Source organism: Notamacropus eugenii, chromosome 2 (genome assembly GCF_028372415.1).
Source record: "Notamacropus eugenii isolate mMacEug1 chromosome 2, mMacEug1.pri_v2, whole genome shotgun sequence".
Classification (NCBI taxonomy): domain Eukaryota; kingdom Metazoa; phylum Chordata; class Mammalia; order Diprotodontia; family Macropodidae; genus Notamacropus; species Notamacropus eugenii.
In genome coordinates this window covers 427,812,261-427,839,199 of record NC_092873.1, presented here as the reverse complement: position 1 = coordinate 427,839,199, position 26,939 = coordinate 427,812,261, and the positions used below count along the sequence as shown (strand labels likewise).

At 38.4% G+C, this 26,939-nt stretch overlaps 1 protein-coding gene across 15 annotated transcripts in view; it reads left to right on the top strand.

The window, feature by feature from the left end:
* The window catches only part of HHAT (hedgehog acyltransferase), a 607,669-nt gene that overhangs the window by 360,432 nt on the left and 220,298 nt on the right, over positions 1-26,939 (top strand). For all 15 annotated transcript variants that reach the window (XR_011973339.1, XR_011973345.1, XR_011973344.1 and 12 more), the window contains one exon: positions 14,404-14,548. Coding sequence is in view for 7 of the 15 variants with exons in the window: in XM_072637867.1 (XP_072493968.1) it covers positions 14,404-14,548 (145 nt within the window). In the remaining 8 variants the exon portion in view is untranslated. The remainder of the gene's footprint in view (positions 1-14,403; positions 14,549-26,939) is intronic.

The window sequence follows — 26,939 nt, the reverse complement described above, 5'->3', positions numbered from 1 at the left end:
TTCATCTGGAAGAACACCAGGTAAAAAATATCAAGGGAATTAATAAAAAAAATGTGAAAGAAGACAGCCTAGTAGTACCAGATTTCAAACTATATTACAAAATAGTAATCATCAAACAATCTGGTAGTGGCTAAGAAATAGAGTGCTATATCAGTGGAATAGATTAGCTAGACAATGAACAGTAGTAAAATACCATAGTAATCTAGTGTGTGGTAAACTCAAAGATCTCAAGGTTGGGGGTCATAATTCAACATTTGACAAAAATTGCTTAGAAAACTTTAAAACAGTTTGACAGAAACTGGGCATAGACCAGCATCTCACACCATATGCCAATGATTTAAACATAAAGGATTATATCCCTAAGTCAATTAGAGGAACATGAAAAAATGTATTTTAGATCTGTGGAGAAGGAAAGACTTTATGATCAAACAAGAGACAGAGAGGATAACAGGAAATAAAATGGATAATTTTGATTACATGAAATTAAAAAGCTTTTTGCAAACAAAACGAATGTAGACAAAGTTTGAACAAGAAAAGGAAACTGGGACAAATATTTTTGCATCAAGTTTCACTAACAAAGGCCTCATTTCTTCAAAGTGTAGGGAAATGAGCCTAATTTATAAAAAAAAAAAAAAAAAAGAGCCTTTACCCAGTTGATAAATGGTCACAGGATATGAACAGGTAGTTTTCAGAAGTCAAAGTTTTCAAAAGTCACATGAAAAAATGCTCTAAATCACTACTGATAAAAGAAATAGAAATTAAAACAACTCTGAATTACCACCTCACATTCATCAGATTGACTAACATGAGAGAAAAGGAAAAAGACAAATCCTGGAGGGAATGGGTAAAAATTGGGAGACTATTGCACTATTGGAATTGAGAACTGGTGCAACCATCCTGGAGAACAGTTTAGAACGATGTCGAATGGGCTATAAAACTGTGTGTACCCTTTGTAATACCATGTAATGTAATACCATGATTGGGCCTGTATCTCAAAAATATTTTTTTAAAAAAATGAAAAGAATCCACATGTGCAAAAATATTTAAAGGAACTTTTTCTGTGCTGGCAAAGATTTGAAAATCAAGGTGATGCCCATCAAATTGGGTAATGGCTAAACAAGTTGTGGCAAATGATTGTGGTGGAATATTATTGTCCTATTAAAAAATGAACAGTATGCTTTCAGAAAAACCTAGAAAGATTTTTACGAACAGAAAGTGAAATGAGCAGAACTCAGAGAACATTGTACACAGTAATAGTGGTATTATATAATGATCAACTGTGAATAACCTAGCTATTCTCTGTACTACAATGATGTAAGACAATTCCAAAGGACCAATGACGAAAATGCTATCCACCTATAGAGAAAAAACAGATTGAGTTAGAATGCAGATGGAAGCATACTTTAAAAAAATCTTTATTTTTCTTTCTTTTTTGATCTGTCTTCTTTCACAGCATGACTAATATGGTAATGTTTTGCACAGTTGCACCTGTGTAACCTATATCAAATTGCTTGCCTTCTCAATAAGGAAAGTGAGAAGTGAGGGAAAGAATTTGGAACTCAAAATTTTAAAAAATGTCAAAATTGCTTTTACATGTAATTGGAAAAAATGAAATATATTTTAAAAAATAAAAGCATTAAGTATTTAAAAAATGAGAAATGATGTAGTCTGGTTTCAGAAAGACATCAGAAGACTTATATGGAGTCATGCAAAGTGAAGTGAGTAGAACCAGGAGAACACGGTAATAGTAAAAGCATTATTCTAAGGATGATCAACTGTTTAAAGATTTACCTACTATGTTCTGAAGGAACCATGGTGGAAAATGCTATCCTAAGAGAGATAGAGAGAGAGCCACGGAGACAGACAGAGATAGAGAGACACAGAGACAGACAGAGAGAGAGAATTGATGAACTTTGAGTGCAGAATGAAGCATATTTTTTTATATTTTTTGTCTGTTTTCTTTTGCAGAATGACTAATATGTAAATATGTTTTGCATGACTTCACATGTATAATCTATATCAAATTCTTGCCTCCTCAAAGTGGGGGGAAGTATGGGAAGGATAGAGTCTTTGGAACATAATTTCAAAAAATGATGTTTAAATCGTTTTACATGTAATTGGGAAATATTAATGAAATGAAAGTATCTTTAAAATAAAAAAAAAATCACACACCCAGTAATAGAAAATTTTAGAAGAGGGGTCGGTTTAATGGGGAAAGGGCATGCATTCTTTGTTCAAATACCATCTCTAATGAAATACTACCTGCGTGACCTTAGATAGCTTATTTAATCTCCCTGAGTTTCAGTTCCCTTATGAGTAAAACAAGGGAATTGGATTAGTTGGCCTCTGATGACATCTATGACCTATGATTCCTCTTTTGAACTTCTGAGTTCCTAGCATTTATGATCTACGGATATAACAGTATACAGCATATACTGTTTTATAATGGTATACAATAATAGGCAGCTATTGTTCATATTTTTAGTTACCTTTGCATATTTGTTTTGTCTCTGCTACTAGATGGGATGCAGCCCTTTCAGGGTAAGGATCATGTCTTATGTATCTTTGTACCGTTTGTAGTTCCTTGCCTATTGTCTTGCACATGGCAAATGCTCACTATTTGTTGGTTGATTTTTTTCACAAAAGTGTTCACATAGGATTCCTTTTTTTTTTTTTTACTGTTTTCCAATGAAAAAATCTATTTTCTCTCCCTCCTATCCCACCCTTAATAAAAAAGAACAAAATTTCTGTAAAATATATATAGTCAAACAAAACAATGTCTACATGATAATGCAATATCTATATCATTCTGTTCCAAGTCCATCACTTTTTTCTTTCAGAAGATGCGTGAAACATATAAGTTCTCTGGATTTGTCTTGGGTTATTGCATTGATCAGAGTTCTTAAGTATTTCAAAGTTGTCTTTAAAATGTCTTTATTAATATATAAATTGTTCTCCTGGTCTTCCTTACTGCACTCTGTACCAGCTCATACAAGTATTCTCAGATTTCTAAACAGCTTGCTTCCAGCCTTACTCCTGGTTATATACTCCAAGGAGATCAAAGATAGAAATGTTCCATATTCACGAAAACATTCATAGCAGCACTTTTAGTGTTAATAAAGAACTAGAAAAAAAGTGGTTACCCATCAGTTGGGCAATGGATGAACCATAAGCTGTAGTAAATGAATGAATATTATTTTTAGTAAGAAGGAATGTAAAGAAACATGAAGGGATTTGTGTAAACTGACAGAGTGAAATTAACAGAACCAAAAGAAAATATACTCAGTGACTACAAGAATATAAATAAAAAGACCATTAAAAAGTAAGTCAGTCATTCAATTGGTCAGTCAGTAAAAAAGTATCTATTAAGATCTATTATGTGTGAAGTTTTGTGCTAAACATTGAAGATACATAGACAAGAAAATGAAACGGTCCCAGCCCTCAAGGCACGTATATTCTAACGGAGGAGATATATATAGACATATAAAGACCATACAGACACAATGACTCTTAATTGAAAAACCAATAATGGTCCAGAGAAAAGATAATGAAACACACTTCCTTTCTTTGCCAGAAGGGCAGAGGGCAGAATGTTGCATGTAGTATCAGACTCAATCGCTCTCTCAATTGTTTTTACTATTTTTCTTTGTTATAAGGGAGGACACAACTCTGGGAGTAAGGTGAGATGGATGGTGTTGGGGGCAAGCATTATATATTATCTGTCTATAGAGATACACACATATATGTATATTACACATATGTTTTTACATATATAAACAAAAGGCATCAATAAAACTTATTTAAACTAAATAAGTAAAGCTGGCTGTCTTGGTGCACTTAAGTGTTTATATTAACTACTAGTCCAACTGAAGGGGAAGGAGATTAAGAAACTACAAGCTAAAATATTAAAAGCCACCATGTATCTTATGAAAAACATCTGATCTGAAAATAAACAATCTTTATCATAACTAAGTGAATTGATAATAAAATAGGATTCTCGTTACAAAATTTCAGTGTACACACATGTTTTTTGGAATGTAGCTATCTAGTAGAGTCAGTGACAGCTATATGTGACTTTAGTTACAACTTAAATTAGGATATTTTTTGTGCCTAAAGCAAACCCCATAAACTTCAGCTAAGATAAGTAGCTCATGCTTCTGTCATCAGTGGAGGGGGAGTGGGAGAGAGAGGATAATCCCACCCAAGGAGAGGAAACCAAGATCATAAAACATTGATGCAAGCCTTCCTCATTTGGGAGCAGAGCAGGGGAGGAGCTCAAATCAGTCTACCATCTCATAGCTTTTTCTATTTTAATCAATGATTCTTGCTAAGTCATTGTTAATCTCTTTTGGTTCTGTGTTACTGAAGGACTGAAAGTGTTCCATCAATATCTTCCAAATTTGATAATCTAGGGCAAATCCCTGCTCACTCTGCTGAGTTATGGCTTTGACCATAGTATTTCTGCCGGTGTTACCAGAGCTTTCTGGTATCTGACTCTGTCCTGATTCTTTGGTGCTTTTTATTAGTGGAAAGTTGGAGTTCTAAAATTCGTATTTTGTTCCTTGTTAGCAAGTATAGTTTTGTTAGGAGGCAGATGAAGCTTTTGGTTAAAATGAGGTCTTTGGAGTTTCTATATATTTCGTTTATCACGACATCCTTTGTCCCTGTTAGAATGTATAACTGAGAGTGGGCTACACGTATCTTGGTTTCTATTTTAAGTCTTGTTCGCTCCTTACAAGCTTTTTGGCTTCAACTCTCTTGTTCTTTCTTCTTTTTTTCTTTTAAATCAGTATTCTCAGTTGCTTCTGGTAAAAACTGGCTAGCAGTTCATCATTTCAGCACCAAACAAATTATTGAGAATGCTCTCCTTTCAGTCTCACACATTAGAGGATGTTGTAAGTGGTTTTGATTGTCTCGTACATGCTGGACTCTTTTCCCCATATGAAAGGAGCATTTTGGGGTTTTAAGCCATATTGCCCTATTTACAAGATATACAAGGGACCTTAGAGGTCATCCTAGTCTAGCCCAGTCCTTTTACACAGCAGGGAACTGATGTCCAGAGATGTTAAACAATTTGTGCAAGGTTACATGGAGAGTAAGTGGCAGAGCTGAGATCTGAACCCAGGTCTTCTTGTTCCACACCCAGCTTCTTTCCATGTTTCCACACTGCTTTATTAACATTCATAAAGAAAGCATCATGCATTTACCTCTGAAATTCTTGAAAGGAGACTTACCCTTTCTCAGTAATGTATTCAGGTAATGTGACAACAGGTTTCAGAACCACAGAACATGGTTGTAATCTCAAAACTGATTTTAATCCCATCCCTGCAACTTACTACCAGTCTGACTCTGAGCAAATCACCTCTTTGGACCTCAGTTTTCTCACATTTTAAATGAAGGGATTGGATTAGATGACATCCAGGGTCCCTTCCAATTCTAAATTTATGATCTTATGATCAAGAGTAGAATGAAAGCTATTAAAATGTCATTGAGAGTTACCTCCCTAAATGTTCCTCCATGCCTGAAGATCTCTAAGGGGAAGTTCCTTGCACATTCTTTCCTGGAAAATGCAGTGCCACCTTGGACAACTCATTCTTTCCCTCTCTCTCGTCCAGACAGTTCTTGCTAACCTAGTCTGTGATGCCCAGAATTATGGCCGATACTTCTGTAGGAGGCAAAGTGGTAGATTGGAACCTCCTAATTTTTAAGGGCTAGGTATTGCAGGGGCATCTAGATGGTGCAATAGTTAGAGGACTGGATTTGGAATCAGGAAGACTCATCTTCCTGGGTTCAAATCTGGCTTCAGACACTTAGTACCTGTGTAACCCTGCACAAGTCCGTTAACCCTGTTTGCCTCAGTTTTCTCATCTGTAGAATGACCTAGAGAAGGAAATGGCAAAATACTGTAGTACCTCTGCCAAGAAAACTCCAAATAGGATGAGTTGGACATGACTGAACAACAATAACAATGAACCTAGTAGTTTCCTGCAATTTCAGACCTTGTTTTGCCTTTTAGGGCAGCTAGACGGCACAATGGATAGAGTACCAGACCTGAAGTCGAAAAGACTGCTCTACTTGAGTTCAAATCTGGCCTCAGACACTAGCTAGGAGGATCCTGGGAAAGTCACTTAACCCTGTTTGCCTCAGTTTCCTCATCTGTAAAATGATCTGGAGAAGGAAATGACAAATCACTCCAGGACCTTTGCCAAGAAAACCTCAAAATAAGGTCACAAAGAGTCGTGACTGAAATAAATAATAGCAAGTACAAGCTACACAAACATCAATGCTTCAGTCCTCTTCTTTTCATTGTCTCTTCACAAACCATGGCAACATCACACCCAGCCCAGTTGGATGGTTGAATTTTAATTCCTCTAAAAGTAGTATTTCCTTGTATGCTCAGCAGACATTCTTCTTCAGTCCTCAGGAAATGGAAGGGAACGCTACCCTTCAAGAAATGCATGCTTCTTCACACGTTTTCTCTTACATATTGCGTTGGGTCAGAGGTTCTTCACCTGCTTTTGTGACCTGGACTCTTTTGGCAGTGTGGTGAAGCCCAGGGACCCTGCTATTCTCAGAGCAGTGTTTTTAAATGCATAAAATAAAATTCAAGGATAACAAAGAAAAGCAAATATATTGAAACATAGTTATCAATTTTTTTTAAAGCAGTTCATGGACTCCAATCCAAGAAGCTCTGCTTTACAAGATCATCTTCATGGGTTGATGTGAAAAGCTAAAAAAAAGTCATCATCCCTTGGCCAGCTTTCTAGTAGCAAGCCTCCATGGGCTTAATTAAGCTAGTTCTCACATGAAAGCCAGACAGCTCGTCTCTAGAAACATACTTTCCAGATTGACAGTACCTGACAGACCTTTGACCTGCGTTTCACCAGCAGAGTCTTCAAGAATCTAAGGATATTTTCATGCCACAGTGAGGCATCCATGGAAGACATTAGCAGGAGCTAACCATGCATGCTTCTTCATAATTTATATCACTTAGAGGTTCACAGCTTTTCCTACTTGTATTCTTTTTTTAAAAACTATTTTTACTTATTTCATTAAATATAACCCAATTACATGTAATTTTTTAACAATCATTTTGAAGAATTTTGAACTCCAAATTATCTCTTATTTGCACCCTTCCCCCTCCTTGAGAAGTCAAGCATTTTGATATTGATTATACATGTGAAGAAATGCAAAACATGTTTTCATATTAGCCATGTTTCAAAAGAAAATCAAACAAAATAAAACAATAAATACAAAGTAAGTTTTTTAAAAATATGCTTCAGTCTCCATTTGGAGTTCATCAGTTCTGTTTCTGAAAGTAGATGGCATTTTTCATTATGGGACCCTTGGAATTGGCATGAATCATTGCCTTGATCAGAGCAGCTAAGTCTTTCACAGTTGTTCATCTTTACAATACTGCTGTTACTGTGTACAGTATTCTTCTGTTTCTGCTCACTTCACTTTGCATGAGTTCATATAAGTCTCCCCAGGTTTTTCTGAAATCATCTGGCTCATCATTTCTTATAACACAATAGTATTCCATCACAATCATATGCCACAACTCATTCAGACATTTCCCTAGTTGATGTACATCATCTCCATTTCTAATTCTTTACCACTACAAAAAGCTGCTATAAATATTTTTGTACAAATAGGATTTTTTCCCTTTTCTATGATTTCTTTGGGATACAGAGCCAAGAGTGATATTGTTAAGTCAAAAGGTTTGTACAGTTTCATAGCCCTTTGGGCATAGTTACAAATTATTCTCCAGAATAGTTAGACTAGTTCAGACTCTACCAAAAGTGTATCAGTGTTCCAATTTTTCCAGATCCCTTCCAGCATTTGGCATTTTTCATCATGTTAGTCTGATAGTTGTGAGGTGGTATCTGAGTCATTTTAATTTTGTATTTCTCTATCAGTAGTGACTTAGAGCATTTTTTATGTGACTATCGATAACTTCTGAAAACTTCCTGTCCATATCCTTTGACCATTTATTGACTGGGGAATGGCTCTAATTTTTATAAATTTGGCTTAGTTCTCTATATATTTGAGCAGTGAGACCTTTATCAGAGAAACTTGATGTGAATTTTCTCCCTAGTTTTCTGTTTCTTACCAGTATTCTTTTTTTTTTTAAAGAGGGACCAGTTCAGTTTAATAATTTACTTCTGTGTTGAGACAGCAATAGGAATATGCAAGATTATTATTTTTTCTTTTCTTTTTTTACAAAAAAAAGAAGTTTCAACAAATGAACCCATACTGCCCCTGATGCATCAGCTTCATGGCCAGAAAACCAATTTCTAGAAAAACGTTGTTGCTGATGTCCTAAATTTTATTGCAGTTAGACAGGGGAAAGATAGGGGAAAGGAGTAAATTCAACCAGGCTCCTGGAGGAAGGATAAGAGGGAGGCAAATATCAGACGTCACACACCACACGCACACATATCAGGCAGCCATCGCACACACATGCACACACATGCTCTTCAGTTTCCTTCTCCTGAAGAATAAAAGTGGGAGCAAGAGAGTAGATGGGGGAAATATTCACAGGGCTAACTCTTATTGACAGAACAGTCTGGCCACTCAGGGAGTACTGTACTGACCCATAATCTTGGAAGATACTGCAGAAACCTGGGAAGGAGTGATTGCCTCAACTCCAAAGTGAGTCTGTGCCCCTTTCCCTATGATTATACCCCTCTGATGCCCTTAAACCCCACTTAGGTATACTATTCCTATATGATTCAGGGAGGGGCAGTTATGGCAGATTCCTCTCAGGAGGTAGGGAATAAGGATGACAATGTCACCTATTTCTGGGAGATATAGCAATAGCCCAAGACAGGTTGAATGGAGGCATGCAGATGACAAAGCTGAAGGGAGAAAGGAAGAAGAAATGGTGCTGAGTTCAATTCACCCCAAAGATAACCAGGTTTGGTCCAGGTTGAGGAATTCCCCACCCCTGGAACAATGCCCAAAAATAACTAGGCAAAGAGAAAGTGTATTTAATATTACTCCAGAATCTTTCTTCACCCCAGTCTTCCAGGCCAGTCACCTGAATGCCTAATGAAATGATCCCACAGGGATCATTTGCGCAGGGAACCGGTGGGTGAACATGTTGCATATTATGAGCACATAGCTGTCTTCACTATCACCACTGCCTAGTATATTCCCAGGAACTGGGGGAGCAGAATGTTGCCATGGTACTTGACTATACATTGGTGGTAGTTGGAGAGGTTGCTATGCATGTCAGCAATGTCCTCACTAGAAACTTCTTTGATGACCGGAGTTTGATCATAGGACACAGGGAATCGACCATCACTGCCTTCACTCTCACCAGCGGAACTTTGGGTCAGAGAAACCTAGTAGTCTTGGTCATCAATACTGAATTGATCTCGAAGATTCCTGAAGACCTGGAGACAATACTGCTTGAACTTGAACTGACTAGGCAGATTCTCCTTGTGAAAGAGGTGGTTGTTGACTTTGATCTTGGAGCTAGCTTTAAAGTCATCTGGAAGCAGCATTACAGGGGGTAGGACCTGGCTAAGCTCATTGATTGAGTGGGGGATACCCCTCAGGAACACACCCACGAGCAGGTCAGTAGCCTGGAACACTTCCACCTTTTGCTGCACAAAGTGCTTCTTCTTGGTCTTGGAGACAAAGCCAAAACCAACGCCAGGGCCACTGCTGCCACCGGTAAAGTGGTCAGCGAGGCAGAGGAGGATGCCATAGCTTGACCCCTGTGAACTTCTTACCAGTATTCTTAAGGAACTCTTGGTCCCACTTCAGATACATGTAAACTGTGTGGCTTTGGGGAATTTTTTGTGCCTCAGTGGCCTTCTCTGTAAAATGAGGGGGTTTGATTAAATGCCTCTGAGGTCTCTGCCAGGTAATGATCTATGATTCTCTGATCCTATGAAATATAATCACTTCTCAAATATCTGTGTGGGAATTTTCCATTTTGTCTCTTTTCCTCTGTAAATGGCTCTGCTTGGTGAATGTATAGAGGGCTGAACTTGGAGTCAGGAAAACCTGAATTCAAATCCCATCTCAGTCATGTATTGAGACCATGGAGTCACTTAACCTCTTGTAGTTTCAGTTTCTTCCTCCCTGTAAAATGGGGATAACAATTGCATCTACTTCCTAGGGATTCGTGAAGATCATCTGAGATAGCATCCATAAAGCACTTTGCAAATTTTCAATAATTTCATATTTCATATTAATTATTAATATCTCAGGCAAATTACCTCTGATATTTCACATAGTTTCTGTGCCCTGAATCCATACCACCTGGGTGGGGGGAGGTGATTGGAAACTATTTTTTTTAAGGGGAAGCCAATAGAGCAGTCAACATTTGCTACAAATGTTGCACAAGAGAATTAGCTAAAATGAAAACTTTTCTAAGAGCCTTGTTCTCTTATTTGGATTGAATTCAGTTCAAGAAGCATTAATTTTGTACCTGATGTGTGCCAGGCATTGTGCTAAGCACTAAAAGGTACAAAGACAAAAATTAAATAGTTTTCAGTCTTAAGGAACCTAACATTCTTCTTAGGAAAAACAATATACATTCAGATAGGCAAATATAAAAAATATACCAAATAAATGCAAAGCCATTTTGTGAGGAGGGTTAGGGGTAGGAGGGAGCACTAAGAATGAGGGTTAAAGGAAAGACCTCTTATAGAAGATAGAGCAAGCCAGCAAGCATTCATGGTTTATAAGTTATGTGCCAGTCGTTGTGCTAAGCACTGGTGATACAAATACAAACAATAGAAAACAAAGACCCATCATGTGGTGTTGTGATCTTTTAATTGAGGAAACCAGTGACAATTGGAAGTATAGATGAGGAAGATTTAGTGGAAGAACATTGGAGTTGTAGGCAGACAAGCTGGGTTCTGTACTTGGTTCTGCCATTTACTAGTTTTGGGCAAGTAACTTCATTTCTGAGTCTCTGTTTCATACTGGTATAATGAGAGTTAAATTAGATGACCTTCCAAAGTCTCTCCAGCTATGATCCAGTCTTTGATTCTGAAAAAAAAAGGGTTATCAGAGACCTCCATACTGTGACCTTTATTACATAGTAGGGGGCAAGACAAGATGAGGTTCTACCATGTCTTTTCATTGTACGTTTTCTCTCTCCCTGCCTTTATTTATCTGGTCTCTAGATTAGTCTGGCATCTTTGGAAAAAGCATGAGGACCTGAGGCAGCTGAGGGCTGAGCCATATAAATTCCTTATGCTAGACATGAAATTCTAAAGCATAGCTGGGCCAGGTGGGGTGACGCTGTCACAGATGCATCCTAATAGCCTCTGTTTACATTCAGTGATTACACATGTGGCACCTGTGACCAGAACAGCTGTTGGTTAGAAATAAAAGCTTGGCTTTCTTTACGAATCTCAATGAATAATGTAAAAGGAGGAAGGGAGGGTAAAGAATGAATTGTGGTAAAGATATCTTCATTACTTCAGATTTTGGTGAAATTGCCGATGCAAGCCACCAGTGCAACTCCTCTTAGATTTGGAATGACTTTTAAGTGTCCTTGAGGTCCCCAAACCCTATCCTTCCCTACAGTTGATCTTGTGATTAGCATCTCCAAACTTACCTAAGCTAGTTCTCTCATAGCAGAGGTACAGTCCAATCACTGGATCCATACTTGAAACCTTGCCAGGTTTGTAGGATTACATCTGCATATGTTCTGCTGCAGGATTCTTAATAAAATGATGAAGCATTGGAGAAGGGCTTTAGTGCAGAGGGAGAGAGACAGGCTAGCATAGTAGACAGGATTTTCTTCTTAGAATCAAGAAGATCTGGGTTCAGATCTCAGCTCTGATATTTACTAGCAGGATGACCATTGGTCAGTCACTCCCCCACTCTAGTCCTTATTTCCCCATCCTAAAAGGGGAATATCAGTATCAGGGGCATCATGGTACAAGGAAAAGTGCTGGATTTGGAGTCAGAGGACCTGAATTTAAATCATATTTCCACCATTACTACCTGTGTGACCTTGGAAAAACTACTTAACCTCTCTGGGCCTCAGTTTCCTCATCTGTATGATGAAGGGGTCTAGATGGATTCAAAGGTACCTTCTAAATTTGTGCTCCTGTGACACCTGCAGTATCTACCTCAGAGGGTTATTACAGTGCTCATATGATATGACATATGTATGGTGCTTTGCAGATTTCAAAATATGCAGCATAGTGGATAGAATACTGGGCTTTAACTCAGAAAATCTTTGTTTAATAGCTTGGGAATTACATTCTAAGTCATAGACAGGTTGCAGTTTATGTTAGTGGAGAGTTTCTACATCAGAATTATCCAGCACTGATAAAAACCACAGATCCTTGACGTATTTATATCAAGGTCAGTAATTAAAATGCAACAAAAAACTGAGTTACTTATAATCAGGACAAAAAAATCATTTATCAAAACACCTGTTTGTATGTAACCTTCCATGTGGCATTTCTTATATGTGAATCTGATGTTCTCTGAGCCATTTTTCTGGAAGTGGAATGAGATCCATATTCTCTCATCCCTGTGGAATTTATGTCTTGCACGTCTGAGGGCCTGACTGAGGGCAGAATGAATTGGAGAATGAAGAATAAAGTTGATTTTGGCTTCATTAGCACCATATTCTCACTCAGTGAGCCATCTAACGTAGATCACATGGGGCTGTGCTAGTTACTGTAGAGAATAATTGATTCAAACAGATTTGGTTCCCTAGAGTTTGGAATTAGACACAAACAAACAGAGAAGCTAGAGAAAAAGTAGGAAGAAAATAAACTAAATAATAGATAGCCAAAATAGTTTCTGTGTGGTGAGGGTAAGTGCATTTTGAGGGTGGAGAGCACTGGGGTAGTGAGCTTGGAGACGTTATCTCTGCTCCCCAGATTAATCCCAGAAGACTTATTGGAGGAAGTAGGCATTTTAATAGCCATTTGAATTGGTTGACTGCTCTGAGAGTAGGGACATTCCCAAAAAGATTAGACATATTAAGAGAGAAGGTCTACAAAGAATTGTAAACAATTAGGTGCCCGTTATTTAGGGAATGGCTAACCAAATTATGGCACATGAAGATAATAGAATATTACTGTGCTATAAGAAATGAAAAAACGTGATAAATAGAGGGAAGCTTGGAAAGATTTATGACTGATGAAGAATGAAGTAAGCAGAACCAGGAAGACAGTGTACACGATGACTACAAGAATATGAAGGAAGAGGACTACCACTGCCAAACAAATGAAACTAAATATTGCAAAATAAAAAAAGAATGTGCTTGGCCCAAAGAAGAGGTATGAGAAGATAGTTGCCCCTTCCCCTTTGCATAAGCAAGAGGCTTCTTAGGGAAGAGTGAGAAGAGATCAAATGTTACTATATTGTTATTATTTTATTAAGTGTCTACTAGGTACCTAGAACTGTGTAAAGTGCTTGATAAATATTACCTCACTTAATCCCCACAACAATCCTGGAAAAGTAGGTACTATTATTATCCCACTTTATTTGAGGAAACTCAGGCAGACATAGGTTAAATGACTTGCCCAGGAATCTGGTACCTCCACGTCAATGCTGATTCTGTCCAAACAGGTATTTCTTGGGGGGAATGATGCAGAATTTTCTTACAAGGGTAAGTCATGTGGCTTTGCAGCTTTGGATAGGACTCACTCTTCAATTTTAATCTCTTTCAATTTGACTCCGGTCTTCCTGACTCCAGACTCAGATTGTATAATATGACTTCAGATTTTTTTTCAATATGTTGATTGATTTCAAAGAACTTTCTTCCTCTTATTTTTCTTTAAAAAAATTCTTTGTTGTACAAATTGACTCAAGGAAGAGGGAAAAAGGGGGAATTTCGGCAATGTAAAAGCAAAAGATACCAATACAATTATTTTTTTTGAAAGTAAAGTTCTCTTTATAGAGGAATATAAAAGTCCTGTTTATACAGGATCATAAAATTGAGAGCTAGAAGGATTCTAAGGAATCTAGTCTTACAAATAAGAAACTAAGCCCCAGGGACTTAAAGCAAATGGGTAAAAATTGCCAATTGGTAAATTATAATAATTTTTAAAAGTTTACATTTACACAGCATTTACTAAGCACTTGAAGATTTACTAAGCACTTTATATACCCGATCTTGCTCCATCTTCACTACTTCCATAAAAGGTATAGGCACTATTGTATTATCCCCACAAAGATGAAGAAACAGAAACTGATAGAAGTCTTGCCCCAGAGTCAGAGAGCTAACCAGCTTCTGAGGTAAGATTCCAACCCAGGTCTTGTCAATGCTAAGACCCATGCTCAGTGTTCACTACCCTCAGCAGAGTGAGGATTTCAACATAACTTTTCTCACTGAAAAACTAGTGCTCTTGGGCCTTAGTGATTTTTACCTTTAGTAATAAATATTTCCTGGTTGTTTTGGAACAGGTGCAGCATCTCTCCCCACAAGCTCGCCGTCGACTGCATGCCACCCTGGCTGGTGCCTCCACCTCAATGCTGATTCTGTCCAACCTGGTGTTTCTTGGGGGAAATGACGTTGGGAAAATATACTGGAACAGAATCTTCTTACACGGTAAGTCTTGTGGCTTTGCAGCTTTAGATAGGACTCACTCTTCAGTTTCTGAGCCAAGTCAGCATCTAGGGTCTAGAATGGGATCTTGAACCAGTGCCTTATTGTCAAGTTCATGATGCCTGCGTTAAATACTTTGGTCAGGGTCAGAGCTCCTTCTGCCTCAGATTCAACATGGTTAAGTGCCTTGTCCATGATCATGTAGCCAGTAATAGTCAGAGATGGGATTTACTTAAGTTCAATATTCTAGTTTCTGTACCATGCATTCAAGATATGTGGCCTATACAGATGGTAGTCAAGAAAAGTCCATTGATCGTCACTGAGCATGTGTGCCATTCACTAAGTACCAGTTTTCGTGGAGTCTAATTAGCTGTTTTCATTTAATGAGATAGAAAGTATGTTATAGTGAAAAAGGATATGGATTTGGAATCAGAGGAGCTGGACTAAAATCTTGGTTTTGCCACTTTGTAGATACTTAATCTAAGAGTCTTGGTCCAGGAGATAGAGTGGTTTGTGTGTGGGAGCCAGAATCAGGAAGACCTTAGTTTAGATGTAGTGACAGACCCTTAGCACCTGTCTGTTCCCGAGCAAGTCACCTAATCTTTGTCTGACAGTTTCCTCATCCATAAAATGGAACATAATAATAGCACTTACCTCCAACTTTATGTCGTGAGCATAAAACGAGAAAATATTTGTACAGCACTATGCTAATGCTAAAGTGCTATATAAATGCTAGCTATAGTAGATATATAATCATGAGGCCTTTCTTGGCCTCAGTTTCTTCATTTGTAAAATGGAGTTGTGTTAGGTGACTTGTGAGGCACCTGACTTTAAATCTATGATCCTATCAATTTAATGTCAAATAGTTTTTATACCATTTCTCCTATTCTTACTGTTGCTTCTCTAATTTCCCTTTCTCTCCCAAGATATCTCAGTGTGTGGGTAGCCCAGCCCACACTTGGGACTCCATCTTTGCTCCTCTTGGGGTTCGAGGAGACTCCTAGAATCACTGCTCTCATGTAGATCCTGTTTTCAACACAGAGGTCTTTGCTTGGCACAGATTTAATGTCAGCTGGCTCCAAAGTTTTAGTCTCTAAAAAACTTTTAACTTTTTTCCCAATTAATAAAAATCTGTTTGACTGGGGCTCCTAGCTAACTGTACATTAAGTGGATCATTTCAGCCTCTCCAGCTAAGCTAAGTGGGCATCTGTGTGCTGACATAAGGGAGGTGTCTACTCAGAAGTTCTAGGACTTCTGGTGAGAAAATCATGTCATTCGTTGATTGTCGTTTATTTATAGTCAAGATTTCTTCTCTGAGGCTGTGACTAATAGTTGCACCAGCTCCCTGAGGGAATTAGAACCACTCAGACATCATGCTTTTTGCCCAACTTCCCAAATTTTTAAGAGAATAGATTGACTTTCTCAGTTGATAACCCTTCCCTCCCCAGTGCCATAGCCTGTTGCCTATTGGTTTTGGTTAGTGAGGGTCTCCCCAAGTGGTTGAGCATAGAATTGCCATACCTGATTTACTACTCCCTCTCTCCGTGGGTTCTCAGAGAGCCAGAGGTATCTTGACCATTACTATGTTCCAGACAGAAATAAATAGCACAGGTAGAACTGCAGGACTAACAAGGAGCCTTGGAATAGGAGGTTTTGCTAGCAAGTTCTTGCTGTGCTTTCAGCTCTCCACCTCACTCCCATAATTAGCTCCTGACAAATGGGAGACAATAGGCAGGTTGCTCTTTTGGCTACCAGGCACTTACTGCTCTTTGGAAAAAAAACTTTTAACAGACTTTAAGAGAGGGGATGGGTGCACAGGTTTGGAGGAGAGACACACCATATAGGAAGGACCATTTTTAATATCCCAGTAGGGAACAAACACCTGAGCTCTTCTATGACTCTTTAGTTACTAGTGGCTCTATGTTCTGACTGCTACAAATCCCACCCCAACCTCTCAGTTAGCAGTCAAGGCATGGCTCATCAGATGCCCTCTTTTCTCTGCCAGATTTACAGTCATACAAGTAAGGTTAGGACTCAAAAATTCCAGTAGTCCTCTCACCAGATGGAAATTAGAAATAGTCTAGGACTGGACATGCTTACAGATCTTGCCTGGTCCTTGTGGAATGTTGCCCTAGGGTTGCCCCTTGGGTCTCTGGTATTCCAGCCTGGAGAATGAATTCTGATGCTCAGCTCTGCAGACTTCTTATGAAGTAAGGCTTAATCAGTCATCAGCCAACCATTTAATAAACATTAAGGACGTACTACGTGATGGACACTGTGCTAGTTACTAGGGGTGCAAAGGTTTCATCTGTCTTACCAAACTAATTTCATATGATAAAAGTTAGCGTAACAAATTAGAGAGAAAATTGGCTTTGAGGTCAGAAAAACTGGGTTCAACTACTGGCTCTGTGACCCTGGGCAAGTTATATAACTTCTCAGTGCTTTATTGTTTATTCTTGATGTCAGGGAGGTGATGACATGGCTTGCAAGTGAATTGGATTTGAGTGAGGCAGGGCTGTGCAAAGTCACCAGCCTCACTTTCTTCTCTGGAGTCATCTGGGTCCAGAGGTGAGACATAGATCAGTACTACTAGAGATGGTCCCAGATGCAGTGGAAGACCTTAACCTTTTTAAGCTAAGATCTTTCCCAGGTCTTAGATTGACTGAGGCAACACCCATTCAGTGATTGAAGTTAGGTGAGAAATGAGGCAAAAAATGGCCCCTTATACCCAGTCAGAAGAACAAATATAATCTGGGAGGGGAAGACCCTCATGGTTTCTGGCCCAAACAGAAACAATTGCTATTTATACTCACTCTGAGCCATCAAAACCCAGACAGTGATGAAGTGAGGCTTGGCCTGGGACCTATCAATTAGAGCCAGAGTGATTTGGGTTTAAGGCATGGTTTTTCAAAATGATAGAACAAATAAGTAGGAAAGAGAAAAAAAGAAATCTAGCCCATAAACCTCAAGATATCTTGAGAGATTTCAGTGATCAAAATTTATACTTTTAGGCAGAGCACTCACAGGTAAGGGTATGATTCCCTATGTGGACAGTTGTAGATGAAGGAGAGGAGAGAGAGGAAGGGAGGGAGGGAGGAAGAAAGGAAAGAAGGCAGGTCAGTGCTTTAGGCAAGTCTTTAAGCCTCTCAGTTGCAGAGAAATGATCAACCTGTATTGGTAGAGGAAGTGAAATGACAGGTCTAGTTCATTGCACATGCTCCATGTTCCAACCAAACTGGCCTGCTTGTCTCACGATGTAAAATACTATCTGCTTCCAGATAGAGAACTGGTGGATTCTTGAGTGCGGAGTGAAGTGTAATTTTTTTCTTTCTTTCTTTCTTTCTTTCTTTCTTTCTTTCTTTCTTTCTTTCTTTCTTTCTTTCTTTCTTTCTTTCTTTCTTTCTTTTCTAATATGGAAATATGGAAATATATATATATACACATATGTATATATACATATGTATGTGTATATATGTGTGTGTGTGTGTGTGTATTATATTTCTTGACTTTCCATTGGGTGAGGGGATGGTTGAGGGAGAGAATTAAATGGAAAACAAAAATTTAAAATTTAAAAAAGTGGAAAAAAACCTGACTTAACTTGAACTTCTCTGATTCAAGCTTCTACTTTTGAGTTTTTACGCAGTTTCCCTTATATCTGGAGTGCCCATACCTGGAATCCTTACCTTTACCTTTTGGAATCTCCAGCCTTAGATGAGATGAGCCCAGCTAAGATGTTTAGGGAGCAATTCCTTTGTCTTTGGAGAAAGAAGGCTTTCCCTTTAATTGCTGGGCTAGCAGCTTCCCAGTCCCTTTCTCTAGTAACAGCCTATGTGGATTTTGCTTCCCATCCTTCCCTCATTTCCCAGCTAGATGTATTATCTATCTTGTAACCTGTCATGTGTCCAAGTACATGTGTGCAGGTTCTGCATTGATTTTTTGTGGCTAGTGGTTTTCCTTCTTCCATGCATCGCTCCCCTCTCCCCATGCCCAGGGGCCTCCTGCCTGGCATTAATGCCTACTGGGGCCATTGGGAGGGAGGAGGTGTTACTCTCCTATGGTTTTGAAATTTTATTTTTGCATATGTAATCTATCTTGTACAGGTAGCTAACTTTGTAAATGCTGTGTACTCCCCATCCCCCATGGCTCCTGGTGTAAATAAATTGCATTTTCCTGTTTTTCTTTTTTAAAAAAGAATCTTCAGCCCTTTCTAAGACTCAACTCAGGTGGTGCCTTATATATAAAATCTTTTTTTAATCTCCTCCCAGCTGTTAGCACCCTATCCAAAAATACTTTTTATTTTCTTTTATCCAAATTATTTTATTTAGTTTATACAGAGTTTTTGTATTACCTGTTTACGTATTCTTTTCCTTTAACAAAATATAAGCTGCTTAAGAGAAGGCACTGGTTCATTTTTTTCTAGTATTTAATATATGCTATTATATAGTAGGTGTTTAAGAAATTCTTGCTATGGACTGAACTGAATTCATTCTTACCCTCCAAACCCATCTAAATTCCTGAATCATTGACCAAAAGATGTAACCCACAAAAGGTCTCATAACTTGAAGGAGAGAAGAGAGAAGGGAACAATGCTTGATACCTCCTCTTTTCCTCTTAGATTCAGAGCATTTAAATTTTTTAAAAATAATTTATATTAATATATTTTGTTTTGTTACCACCTACATTTCCTGATGTATTTCTCCTCCTCCTCTCAGAGAGCAATTACTTCTAACAAAGAATTAAAAATAGGAAAAAAAGTTCATTAAAACTAACCAACATCTCAAAGAAGTCTAATATATGTAGAATTCTACACCGATAGTTCCCCTCCTTTGTAAAAAAGCTGGTCCTGAGTGGGGAGGAAGGTACATTCTCACATCTCTTTGGGGGCCAAGCTTCATAATTATAATTTTCCAGCATTCAGTTTCAGGTTGAGACGGACTATCAGTTCTGTGTCTCCTAGTTCACCCTGGGAATGTGATTTCTGGAAACATTCTCATTTTAGTAAAATTTCATCATAGTGAAGGCCCTGATGATTTGATTACAAGATGACCTGTCTAAGGCCTTGGAAGGCAGAGTCATTTGGGAGACCTGCAAACCCCACTGCTAAGGAAAGGTAAATATTTGCAGGGAGAAAAAAGTGGGGCAGTAAGGGTCCGGGTCCTCATCCCACAAGCACCAAAGCAGACGATGTGGGGTTGTCTAATGCATCTGCTTTTAGATCAGGGTTTTAATCGCAGATTTGCATTGCTTCTGCTTTCGCTGCAAAGGCAGATAGCAGAGGTTTTTAAAAATCTCCAGTCTATTTTCTACAGGGTTTTGTAGAGCTTCTTTGGATATGATGAAGCAGACCTTTTTCTTCTTTTTTCCACTATATACCCCAAGAAAAGTTGTCATGGCGCAGTGGAAAGAATACTTCACCAGGCTTTAGGAGACCCAGTATTAGGAGACCTGGGTCTTAGTTACAGAATTGTCTCTGTGTGTGACTTGTGACTTCACCTCTCAGACCTCAGGCTCCTCATCAGTAAGGGGAGAGGATTGGAAACTGGATGTGGGGAAGAACTATGCCTTCTCTAAACTTTATCTTCCTCAGTTGTTAGCCCAGTGAATATTTATTGAATTGAATTCAATTAAGTCTGCATCTAAGACACCTTTGAGGAAAAGGCAGAATTGCTCTTTGGGGTCCTAAGGTAAATATAAATGGTTTTTAATCAGTCAGCATTGCCTCACATCCTAAGACTGGAAAAGAGAAGGTTATTTCCTTCCAAAGAGAAGAGCTGCACCAAGGGAGTTATTCGTTCCCTGATTTTCATTGCTGTGGAGCATGATACTGGATCAAGAGCTAGCCTACTACTCAGATGGAGCTGGGTTCAAGCCCCACTTCTGTTACTTGCTTTGTGACTCTGGGCAAATCACCAAATCTCGGTGCACCAGGCAGCTCTCTAAGATATAAATGGTAAAGCTCACGCTTATTTGCACTGATGGAGGAAATTTGTTCACCAGTGAAGTCATAGTTCTAGTACCCTCCTCCCCATAAAAGTTTTATAAATTAGTAATGGTTATTTACCATATTTGATAGAGTGGATAGTGTTCTGATATCAAAGTAAGGAAGACCAGGGCTCAATTACCACTTTATACATGTATTAGCTGCATAACTTTAGGAAAGTCAATCAACTTTTCTGTGTCTCAGTTTCCTCATCTTTAAAATTAAGGGTTTGACTTGATGACCTCTTTGGTCCCTTCCAGGTTTCAATCTAAGATCCTTTAAGGAATACCCTTACTAAATGAATGTCCTGAAGACCTATATCTTTCTTTTAATTATTTTTATTTTTTACTACTATTTATGCTATTACTATATTTTTTCAATTACATGTAAAAACTGTTTTAATATTTGTTTTTTTTTAATTTTGAGTTCCACATTCTTTCCTTCCCTACCTCCGTTCTGTCCCTCTCATTGAGAAGGCAAGCAATTTGATATAGACTGTATATGTGTAGTTATGCAAGATGAATTTCCATATTAGCCATGTTGCAAAAAGAAATAAAACTACAGGCCCAACCCGCCCCTCAAAAAACTAAGAAAAATTAAGTTAAAAAAGTATGAGTCAATCTGCATTCAGATCCATCAGTTCTTTCTCTGGAGGTAGATAGCATTTTTCGTCATAAGTCCTTTGTAATTCTCTTGGATTATTCATTATCTTGCAAAGAACAACTAAGTCATTCACAGCTGATCATCATAAAACAGCGCTATTAACTGTGTTACAGTATTCTCCTGGTTCTGCTCACTTCACTTTGCATGAGTTCATATAAGTCTTCCCAGGTTTTTCTGAAAGCATTCCACTTGTCATTTCTTATAGAACAATAATGTTCTATCACACTCAACATATCACAGCTTATTCAGGCATTCCCTTACTGATGCATATCCACTGAATTTCCAATTATTTTGCCACCAGAAAAAGGGCTGTCATAAATATTTTTGTATGGATGGATCATTTTTCTTTTTCTTTGATCTCTTTGGGATACAGATCTATTTGCTGGGTCCCAGGGTATACACAATTTTATAATCCTTTGGGCATAGTTCCAAATTTTTCTCTAGAATGGTTAGATCACAACTCCACCAACAGTACATTAGAAAGACCCATATCTTTGAAAAAACTTAGGATTACATAGAGCTGGAAATAGGATCAAAAAGATCCCTTACTCTCAAAGAAGGTCTACACACAACCCATTCTCAGTTGTGCCATGAATGAGCCCTTTGACATCAGAATTCCAGTAAAGAAAGGTATCAAGCTTCCCTGGGTGACCCAAGGTGGTGTTACTCACTGTGTAGGTTAAGTATTTCATCTTACTGAGGACCTGAGGGAATGACCGAGCACCCCACTTTTGTGTACTTTGGTAGATCTGTGATCTCATTCATTTAAAAACTCCCTTCACTGGTGGCAGTCATAATCTACTCCTACCTTGCCCATCCTGTGTGGTTCTGGCTCATATCCTCTTGTAAATTCTTGGAAGAGTATCTATCCAATATTGATGAACACCTTGCTTTAGTTTTTTTAATGTTTTATGGCTACCAGTGTATCCCTCTCAGTCTGTTACCCCACACCTACCATATGACCATACACCTCTTCTTTCAATTACTCATTCCCTTTATTAAATTTTCACATTTATTCCTGCATGTGTGACATCATTGATAATGCTTCAGTCTTCTTTTACTCTCACCATTCAGACCTCCATTGCCCTTTAAGTAACCCAGGATTGTGATTTTTAATGCAATCATGAGCTTCATTAGGAAGGACATGACCTCCATGAAGGGGTAAGTAGTGGTCCCGCTGTGCTGTGTTCTCATCCTGAATCCTGTTCAGTTCTAGGTCCTAGAATTTAAGAAGGACATTGAAAAGCTGAAGAGTATTCAGAGAAGGGAAATAAGGATGGTAAAGAGCCTTGAGTCATATGAGGATAAGTTTAAAGAACTAGGTATATTTAGCCTAGAAAAGAGAAGAATCAGAGATTCATGAGAGCTGTCTTGTAGTGTTTGAAGGGCTGTCATGTAGAAGAGAGATTAAACTCATTCTGTTTGGCACCAGTGGGCAGAACAAGGAGCACTGGATGGAAGCTGCAGAGGCCTATTTAGACTTGGCCCCAGGGGACACTTTGGCAATTAGAGCTGTCCCAAAGTGGAATGGCCTGCCTCTAGAGGTGGGAAGCACCTCATCCTGGGAGGTCTTCAAGTAGTGGCTGAGCAACCACTTGCCAGGTATGTTATGGTGAGAATTACTTATGTGATTAAATCACATTCAATGTTTTCTGGCTATCAATCAATAACATTTATAAACCACCTACTCTGTGCCTGGCACTGTGCTAAGTGCTTGAGATAAAAAAAGAGGCAAAAGAAAGTTCCTGCCCTCAAGGAGCTTACAATCTAATGGAGAGACAGCATGCAAACATATCAATACAAAGTAAGCTTTGTATTGATTGAGGGAATTAACAGATGGAAGGCATTGAAAGTAAGAGGTGTTGAGGAAGGCTTCCTGTAGAAGCTCAGATTTTAGCTGGGACTTAAAGGCATCCAGGGAGGTCAGTAGCTCTAGTTGAGGAGGGAGAGCATTCCAGACATGGAGGAAAGCCAAAGAAAATGCCTGGAGCTTAGAGATGGAGTATCTTGTTTGTGGCACCCAGGAGACCATTGTCACAGGATTGACAGTATGTGTTAGAGAGCAAGGTATAAGAAGACTGAAAAGGTAGGAGAGGACTAGGTTATGAAAGTCTTTGAATCCCATATATAGCATTTTGTTGTTGTTCTTGGAAACAATAGGAATCCATTGAAGTTTATTGAGTGTGTGGGAGTGTGCATGTGTGTGTGTGTGTGTTACATGATCAGATCTGCACTTTAAGAAAATCCCTTTAGTGGCTTTATTGGTTAAAAAGATGAATTTTTTATTTTTATCCATAATAATCTTGTTTTTACATCACCCACATTTCCTTTTATAGCACTCTTTCTGCCCACCCCTCCCAAACAGCCATCTCTTACGACAAAGAATAGAAAAAAATATAGTTCAGGAAAAGTTCACTAACTTAACACATCAACTAACTTAATTAACATATCAACTAAGTTCAACATTAAATGCATTTTCAATAGTTATCATCTTCTACTTATATGGCCCTTAAACTTATTTTTGCTGTTCTTATGATTTATGATAATAAATGATTTCACATCATTCAGTTTGGATGACTTTGTCGTCATTGTATACATCGTTTTCCTAGTTCTACATATTTCACTTTGTATTAGTTCATATTAGTCTTCCCATACTTCTCTATATTCTTTATATTTATAGTTTCTTAAAATATAGTAATATTCCATTGGGTACATGTTCCATAATTTATCTAGTCATTCTAGAATTGATGGGCATCTACCTTGTTTCTGTATCTTTGCTACTTCAAAAAAATTTTGATACATATTTTGATGTAGATGAGGCACTTATTGTATTTGGGACACTACTAATAGTGCGATCTTTGGCTCAGAAGACACAAACATGTTAGTTGCTTTCTTAGCTTACTGTTTCATTACTTTCCAGAATAATCAGACAAATTAAATGCTCAATAAAAAGTCATGTGATCATAAATTCATAGATATAGAGATGGAAGGGACGTTAGAGGCTACATAGCCCAACATCCTCATTTTACAGTTGAGGAAACTGAGACTCAAAGAGATTAAGAGACTTCCCCAAGATGACACAGAAAAAGATGAGTTTTTATGTGAGAGAGAAGTTTGGAATTGTTGAAGATGCCTTAAAATTTTCCATATTCTTTTTCCTGTTCAGTTTCAGGCCATGCTCAGCATCAATCTGTAGTGCATTCGCAAAATAAATGTTCTGATAGATTGATTCAGTGGTCTGCCCACCTAGCTTCATCTCATAACCTGAGCAATAGGCATTCTGTACCTGCTTATTAGGACTAGTCTATAAACAATTATTTATCTCACCATGCATGTCCTGTTGAGGCTTAATTCATTCGTTTTAATGTCATCCATAAATATAACCATCTGGAGACCCTCCTATTTAGGAACTCTCTTTCCTTTTTGGATTATATACATGAAATCTCCATGACAGTGGCATTTTCTTGGGCTAGCGTACATCTTCCTATTTTATACCTCTCTTGTTATTTGTCATTCAAAATAATGCAAGTGGTGACTAGACGGTAATATGAAAATTCATCTAATTACTTCAGTCATACTTCATATTGTGTAGATCTACATCAGTAGCTTATTAGTAGAGTTAATCTTAGATAAGAGAGGCTGCATGGAAGAGTGGCTAGAAAGCAGGCTTCTGAGGCAGGAAGACCTATATTGAATGTAAAATGTGTCAGTGGTGTCATGCTAGATGGCTTTTAAGGTCCCTTCGAGCTCTAGGACTATGATTCTAAGAAGTCCTGTCCCTGTCACGTATTGGCTCTGTGACCTCAGGGAAGTGTAACTTACTTTCTCAGCACACAGGACAATTATAAATTGCAGAGAAAGTGCCATTGTACATTGGAATTACAAATTTTCACTGGCAGTGCCTACTAAGCAAGTGAATTCGCAGGTCTAAGAAAAGGGAAAAACTTGTCATTGGGAATCTTTTGGTTTATACAATTTTCATTTGTCCTGCAAAATTTTCTTCAACCTCATCTATATTTAGTGATCTCTTTCTGAGGGGAGGGGGTCTTCCTAATCCAAGCCAACCCAAGGCTGAGAGTCTGGAACAGTATTGTGGTACTATGGAGAGAATGCTGCCTTTGGCACCAGAGCAACTGGGTTCAAATCTTGTTTTTGCCATTTTTACTTGCGTAACTTTGGGCAAGTCATCATTCTTCCTGTGATTAGATTATACTATATGATCTTTAATGACCTTTCCAGCTCCAACTCTATGCTTCTATGATCCAGGATTCTCAGATGAGGCACTGTGCTAAGCAATGGAGATATAAAGAAAAGCAAAAAAAAAAACAAAAAAAAACAGTCCCTGCACTTAAGGATTTCACATTCTAATGGATGAAACAATATGTAAATAGCTAGGTAAATACAAGCCATATACATATATACACACATGCATATATGCACACACATATACATATGTGTGTGTGTACAGAGAGAGAGGGAGACAGAGACTGTGAGAGATATCAGATAAATGGACCGTGGTCCCTGAGAGGATCAGCTGGAGTGAGGGGTGGATGAGAAAGGCATCTTGTAGAAAGTGAGATTGGTGCTAAGTCTTGAAGGGCCATTGTGAGTCACCAAAGGGGGCTGAATACCTTCCCTTTCTGGGATTCTTTTGTAGCAGGACATATTCACAGCACTGGTTGGAATGGTGGGATAGACAGTTGATTAGGAAAGAACAGACCAATCACCTGGTTGCAGTGAACGAGCTGCTAAGATTAGTTAACACAAATTTGTGGTGGCCTCTTTCAACACCAAGGATAGTTTCTCTAAGTGTGGTCCCTGGACAGCCCCAGTGCTGACTCACTTCAGTCAGAAACTTCTTCCTATCCGTCTCCTGATTCATTTTTTTAAAAAATCCTCTTTCTTACATCCATCCATGTTGATATCATTTTCTTTGCTATGGGCTGAGATATGTATTTTCATTTGAGCCATGGTCTACTCCACCGAGATGGGAATGTTGCCATGGGCATAGATGCAGCAAGCTGGTTTCCACTCCAGGACTGCTGGTTTATCTGGAAGCACCAGCACTTTCTTTTTCTTTTTTCTCTTTTTCTTGCTATTGGCCAAGTGAACAGCCGTCCATCTCCAATTCAGTTTCCATTGCTGACATCCAGGAACCCTCAAGGCCAACTAGCATTGGGCACACAGAAACGTTGTTAGTATATAAAGTAGGCTTGGGAGAAATAATTTTCTTGCATTGGAAGAAAATGTGAGGCTCTGATCCATGTTTGTTTTCAGTAAAGTCCAGAGACTACCTCAGAGTTTATCACTCAGCAGGAGCCCATCATCCTGTGACAACATCATCTGAAACAACGTTTCCTGATTACATTATGGAATCACGGCACAGGAGGGTATTCCAGTGGAGACCTTTGCTCTCTATTTCTGTAATGGTCTAGGCAGACATAGCCCAGGACTGGGGAATCACTGAAACTCACCAACTGTTCTTTGGGTTTTTAGCAGTCATTCCTTCTTTTGCTCCAATGGAAAGAGTTTTAGGATAGGAGTCAAGAGCTCTGAGTTTTATTCTCATATCTGTTCTTAACTTACTATGTGATCTCAGGGAAGTCACTTAACCTCTCTGGACCTCAGTTTCTTCATCTGTAAGACAATGATAGTGATTCATGTTCTCCCCATATTCTAGGGATAACATGAAATATATGGAAGAAAAATTAATGTAGTAGAAAGGACATTGGAAATGTTTGTGACCTTAGG